At 32.0% G+C, this 6,261-nt stretch overlaps 2 protein-coding genes across 2 annotated transcripts in view; one reads left to right on the top strand and one right to left on the bottom strand.

Annotated features, from left to right (window-relative positions):
* Positions 1 to 523: 523 nt before the first annotated feature.
* On the bottom strand, positions 524 to 4,556 carry LOC108579767 (endoplasmic reticulum metallopeptidase 1-like). The gene is made up of 14 exons (XM_017943375.1): positions 4,477 to 4,556; positions 3,860 to 4,403; positions 3,652 to 3,779; positions 3,392 to 3,523; positions 3,207 to 3,327; positions 2,781 to 3,086; positions 2,467 to 2,700; positions 2,207 to 2,383; positions 1,944 to 2,128; positions 1,708 to 1,863; positions 1,425 to 1,630; positions 1,223 to 1,335; positions 978 to 1,153; positions 524 to 889 (listed from the first exon to the last, which is right to left on the bottom strand). The coding sequence occupies exons 1-14, from the start codon at positions 4,477 to 4,479 to the stop codon at positions 725 to 727; spliced, it is 2,646 nt and encodes an 881-aa protein (XP_017798864.1). The 5' UTR covers positions 4,480 to 4,556; the 3' UTR covers positions 524 to 724.
* A 1,076-nt stretch (positions 4,557 to 5,632) lies between these two features.
* Positions 5,633 to 6,261, top strand: part of LOC108579785 (trimeric intracellular cation channel type B) — a 2,676-nt gene continuing 2,047 nt past the window's right edge. The window contains exon 1 of the mRNA XM_017943395.1: positions 5,633 to 5,958. Within this exon, the coding sequence (XP_017798884.1) occupies positions 5,838 to 5,958 (121 nt within the window). The 5' untranslated portion in view covers positions 5,633 to 5,837. The remainder of the gene's footprint in view (positions 5,959 to 6,261) is intronic.

Here is a 6,261-nt window from a genome sequence, read left to right as displayed (position 1 = left end):
GTATAATAAAGCAGACTATTGCATTTGTGCTTCTAAAGATGTTCACACAGGATCGTAAAATGTGCACGTGCACGATTGCTTTCACTCCTTTTTCGTACAATCATCAAACAGTATTCTTAACCATGACAATTACAATAAAAGGGTAATCGTCGCATGGTGTGTGATGGCTTTGTAATACTTCGATCTCTCTCTGAACTCACTATCTGCTATTACAGATTAGTTGGTCTGCGAATAATTGTTAATTCTCTAGCGTTTAAAAATTAATTCTGAGCTCTAAGGTATACGTTTGATATGCTAAATTACGGTACCCTACGTGTAATTACAATTAGTGAAATCGAAAGTTTCTTACGGGCAATCGTTATCCTTTGTTTCTTACGAGCTACCTCGAAAAAATTTTTCTCAACGCTTCCATAAGGTACTAGTAAAAAATTTATATAAATAGAATGAAAAACGTTTCATTCTTTGATATTTTTTTTTTGTCTTTTTTCTGTTATTTTTTTTTAAATGTTTTATCAATGCCTCTTGCTATATTGCGATTGCAAAGTATTAGCACGTATAATATGGGATTACTCTAACTCTTAAGCTTATAGTTTGCATTGTTAAGGTATTATATGTCTTTTAAACGTATCTAAAACTAACCTAGTAAGTGCCGTTCCCGTTAGGCTGTCGCTAACTATTTTCACGCAAATGTACTTAATACCGATACAATCAGTTCTTAATCGTGTTAAAATTCCCAAGAGGTGTACGTTGCTGTCCATGGGGTGACGACTGTCCAAGATGGAAATTGTGCTAAGAATCGTTTAAATCTCAATGATGTTTGGTGTTCACCATGCAAAAAATGACCACCCAATGCTACTGTTAAGCATGGAGTTTTCGGCATATTATTTACCTATATAAACATTATAAAAATTGTTAAGAAGATAATAATACACAATTAGTATATAAGTTTGTCTATTTAAATATGAAACTTTACTTACATTCAACTCGAGGGAAAATGTAAAAGGAACACAGTCGGACGCACAAGAATAATAAATAAAATATGTCTCCCTGTCGTTCCATTTAGGTCCTTCTAATGGTTTTCCTTCTATAATAGACCACCTCTCTAAGTGAACACCTTTGTACGGAGACAAAATTATACTTATATGATCAGGGCCTGGAAATAAATTTTTAATTCGAATTTTTCATTATCACTTAGTAGTTTATATATTTACAAAAAAATTACCTGTAACGTTAAAGGTAAAACTGACGATATTTTGTTTCGAGGTCTTTGAAATTTGTTCGATCTTCGTTGGAATACTAATCAGTGGTGCAGGACCTGGAATCCAACTTGTTTTCCTGTTAGAAATATTTTTATATTTGATATGTATTTTATTTAATTATCCTAATATTTTTTTATTAAATTTAATGTTAAGTAAAATGCATACCACAAAAATGTTGTGACAGGCATAAAATATGGTAGGCCGCAATATAATTCTTTCTCGCAATCTTTCACTGTTGACGAAACAGCACCTATTTCAGGTACCATAGCTTCCACGCTATGTGGACTATTCATATCTAAATCAGCTATCCAATATCCAGTTCCAGAATGCCGTAAGTTACCATTAATATCGTAATATTGTCTTTGCGAGTGCTATAAATTGAATATGTATATAACATTGTAAAACGATTTTTTTTTTTTAAAGACAGTTATAACAATTTAATCTTTACCGCAATCATAAATCGTTCAGGCGCTAACGACGATAAATCACCACTATAAGGAAAACCAAGCGGAGTCAAAATTAATAGGCCCATAGTTATTAAAAATATTCCCACTAATACACTTAGGACTCTCTCTGCATTTTTGATTAAAAGTACAAATGGTAACTAAAAGAAGAAAATTATTAGTCATTAAATCTTTTAACCTAATCTTTTAAAATAATCTTTTAACTATTTAAATAATTTACCGTGAAACTAAGTAGGAGGCAGAAGAGTATGCATAACATGTTAGCCATAACAACTTCCGAATTGATACTACTACCAGATCGCCCCATTATGGGAATAAAAAGATAAAGAGCTCCAATTGCTAAGTAGAACGATTGTATATAAGGCAAAGACATTGTCGCTAAATAATAAAAAAGCCATTTCCAACCTAAATGTGAAATGTTTAAAAAATAATGTATTTAACACTGTGATATTGTTGCGCAACGTTATTAATATATCATAATACCTCTCCATTTATTAAAGAAATTATATCGAAGTATATTTCCAAGAGTAGGAAATACAACCCAGTGCAGTGGTATAAAACCAGATCGTATTTCGAATATAACGCAGCAAAAAAGAACAGACATCCATATCATGGAATATGAATCACAGTATATTTGATATAAAGTCCATGCAGACTTAACTTTCTACGAAATCAAAATTTTAATTACAATTAAAATAACACTAAAAATATTATTGAATTAGGACGTATAATTGTGGTGCAACTTGCTTTCTTTTGACGCGATCCAACATACAAGAAAAATGTCATGGATACGAAAATAGTTGGAACCACGTACAAGAAGAACAACCATGCTGGTCTTGCATACCAACTCATTACTTTCCCGAGCTTGGTAAGGACTAGTGCAATTAATGTGCAGGAAATTACAGAGACTAGCCATGAAACAATTATTGCTCCAGTACACAATAGTAAGTGTTTTAAGTATACTGATTTTTTTACATCTAAATGAATATTCAAAATTTAAATCACATTGAAATTATACCCTACATCCTACATTAATAAATTTGGTGAAATAACATACCTCTTCGCACGTTTTGTGTGTTTAAATATATCGAATATATACCAGCAATTATGCTAATAATATTGATTGTACTTGACACATACTGTGGCCATCTGATAACAAAACTGCCTAAAAAGTCAAAGAACACAGGATTCCCTACATGATCCTGAATAGGTGCATCGGATAAATTATTATCTAGCACTATTCCTTGTATTAAAGCAAGAATATTATCCCCAGTCCTTTGCAGAGAGCCTAACGGTATTTGATGAATATTATCATATTTTGTATGATACACATATCCATTGGTTGCCCAAGCAAAATCAAGACCTATGATATTTTTTAAATATAATTAATTTTTTCTATTTATAAGAGAGCATATAAAAGTAACTAGAATAAATAAAATAAGAAATAAATAGAAAAAAGTAATAGATAATGTAAAATAAGTACCAGAAACGTTTCCGAAATCTCTAAATATTCGAAAATCGGTATCTCCAGGTACAATACCACTTTCAAATATTTCTTGAGCTAAAGATGATGCATAGGGATAGGGAACAGATTTAGCATATATCTGCAAAAAACAAAAATATATAATAACACCCATAATAGGAAACATTGTTACCATTCAGTACTACCTGAAGGATCCAAGAGCTATCAGGTCCAGCCTGAAACAATAATTCACGACCGCCGGCACCACAAGCTTCCAAATTTATAAAAGCACGCACTTCCTTAGCCCAAGAATGTTGCGTTATAAAGCCATGAGAAGCCTGTATACATTATACAATTTCATTAAATTAGAAAACCTGCATAAATTACATAATATACATAATTTTAAGAAGCACATATTATAAAGTACATGTAATTTGTTCTTTAATATTGTACATAATTAATATACCTGTAATAAATTTTCTTCAGCACCATTAAATAAAAATATAATGTTATGCTTTAACAACTTTGAACTATGAGCAATCACACGTAAAATTTCTAACATCACAGCACAACCAGCTCCATCATCAGATCCACCTAGAATTTAAAACAATATTAACACTTCAATATTATTTATAATCGCATTTTTTTCATTATATTTTCTTATTGATCTTTACCAGGACTTTCTGGAAAGGTATCAAAATGACAATTTATCAACAAACTGCTCTGTGTGGGTCTGTGTGGGCCAATTCTAACAATGACATTTTGAACATTTCTATACACATTTGTCATTCCATCTAGAAATTTTAAGGGGAAAGCTCCACTATGTTTGGTTACAGTGACTAAAATGTGATGATTCACATTGGGATCCTTAACTACACTATTGATAATGTTTGTTAAATATTTAATTGCCAACACTTCATTCTCATAACTTCCAACAATTCGTGGCCCAATAGATGTAAGATTCACCAGATGATTATGTGCTCTTTCTGCTATAAATCTTCCAGGATGCAATCCTTCTTTATTAATTGTTAATGGTTCAGGTAATTTCTTCTCAAATGTGATTATGATGATGGACATAAATAAATAAAATGTAAAGAGGAAAAGTAAATGTTGAGTTTCATTTGGCAGTACTTCCTTCTTCTTAGAAGAACTTTTATCCTCATATAACACATCACTAGATCTTTTTGAGGCATGTTGGCGTAATCTCACTCCGTCTCTCTGAAAGTTACCACCAAAATACATAAAAAAAGTAAACAATCACTCAAATTAGAATCTCAAAGAAGAGTCTTACCATTGTTTGTACTTAAAGGTGGAAGGCACTTTGAAAAATGATTGAAAGTTTGAATCAAAGTTAGATCAGAGACGAAGTTACGATATTCGACTTCGCCCGACGCATTGGCCACATATATTGCTCGATGCACTTCACAAAAGTTTTGGCTTTTGAAGCAACCTAAATAAAAAATACACCGTTTTTTATAAGTCCTTTTTTATCGTGCCTTCGATCAAAAGTTAAAATCGTAATCGTACACAATAATTTTGGATAGCAATGCCAACGACAATTTCGTATGCAAATTTATTTAATACATGCAACATTCAAATGAGAACAATGTTCACCTTTCGTTGTGTCTGTATTTCTTATTTAATCGCGATAATCCCTTGCCCGTTACTTCAAATTTTTCTTTCTATAATTCCACGTTATTCTATCGTGGATCATTATTAGCAATGGGTTTAATCTTTTCCAGGAGATATTTATATATGTTTAAGCAACTTATACTCATGTGCCACTATGATTAGATAAGCATATCACATTTTTTGAATAAAATTTCATGAAGTTGCCCATTTGTCCGATACCTTGCTACACGGATTTGAGATTACATATACATGAATGTAGCATTGCGGAAATGTTAGTAGAAATAAGATATCTATCGCTATAAGATTACAAGCTAGAAGGCTATTCAAAAGAGCAATTGAAACATTTTCAAAACAGTAAGATATTTCAGTTTCATGAATGAAAGGTGCTGTATCCCCTTCACGTGTGCAATTTTTACTTTCGAGGCGACTAATGTATGCGATAAAAAAAATATGCGGCATCATATAATTACGCAATCTTTTTCGAAACAATGAATCTGTATCACCGACATAAAATTGGCCGGAGATACAGCATTTACAATTTACTTCTATATTTTAAAACTAAAAAATATAAAACTATTATTCAAAAAGGGAAAAGAAAAATTACCGTTACAGTTGAAATTTCTTTTAAATGCATGCATTAACTTTTTATAAATATAATTCGATATAATTCGATAAATTATAAACTTAAAGTTTCACGTTGTATAACTTTGTATAACTCTAAATTCTTTAAAAAGCAAGGCAATGAAAAATATATACAAATGCAATCATTTACTGCCATCTGTGGGGAGGTGTTTCAAAGAAACTATGAAATCTACTGCGTTCTCGACGATAAGGTTCTAATAGTAGGGACCGGTTCCATAACTAGCAGACGACCAAATCTAGCAGACGGCGCATAGCTAGCGTCGTTCGCGGGCGCCCGTGACTTTGTTTTAAATCGAAGATTTGTTGAACGCCGAAAGACACGATCTCCGTGAACAAAAAAGCCATAGTGTATCCCGGGGCAAGTGAAAATCAATCAAAATGGATCCCGAAGCATTCCTCGACATGGCCAATCAGGTCATTAAATTGAAAATGTTCCCGTACTTCGATATCGCACACTCCGTACTCTGTGCGTTACACGTCAGAGAAGATTTAGGACCCGGTAAGCCCAAGCCTACCCGACCAATTCTAAATTTAATCTGCCCAGAGCCAGCTTATACCTTTTCTAAGATTATGTCTTGCTTCTGACCGTTTCTTTCTTTTCTTTTTTCAATCTCCTCTTCTTCCTGTAGATTTTCTTGTTATTTTATTATTATCAAATTCACCCTCATTTAATATTCCCCATCGTTTATACAAATTGCATAAAAATAAAATATTTCATACATTTATTTATAACAATTAGATGTTATTTTCGATGTTATTAATTTATTCTGAATATTTTTTATTATTTCTTTTTAAATTCAGT

The sequence above is a fragment of the Habropoda laboriosa genome, unplaced genomic scaffold, assembly GCF_001263275.1.
Source record: "Habropoda laboriosa isolate 0110345459 unplaced genomic scaffold, ASM126327v1 scaffold72, whole genome shotgun sequence".
NCBI classification, from domain to species: domain Eukaryota; kingdom Metazoa; phylum Arthropoda; class Insecta; order Hymenoptera; family Apidae; genus Habropoda; species Habropoda laboriosa.
Note: the sequence above shows the minus strand (reverse complement) of the source record. Positions and strands in the feature narration are given on the sequence as shown.

Coding starts and splice junctions, on each gene's coding strand:
- LOC108579767 (XM_017943375.1), bottom strand. Junction 2,384..2,466: donor ATCGCGTCAAAAGAAAGCAA/GTTGCACCACAA, acceptor TTTCGTAGAAAG/TTAAGTCTGCATGGACTTTA. Junction 1,864..1,943: donor GCCTCCTACTTAGTTTCACG/GTAAATTATTTA, acceptor TTCTTCTTTTAG/TTACCATTTGTACTTTTAAT.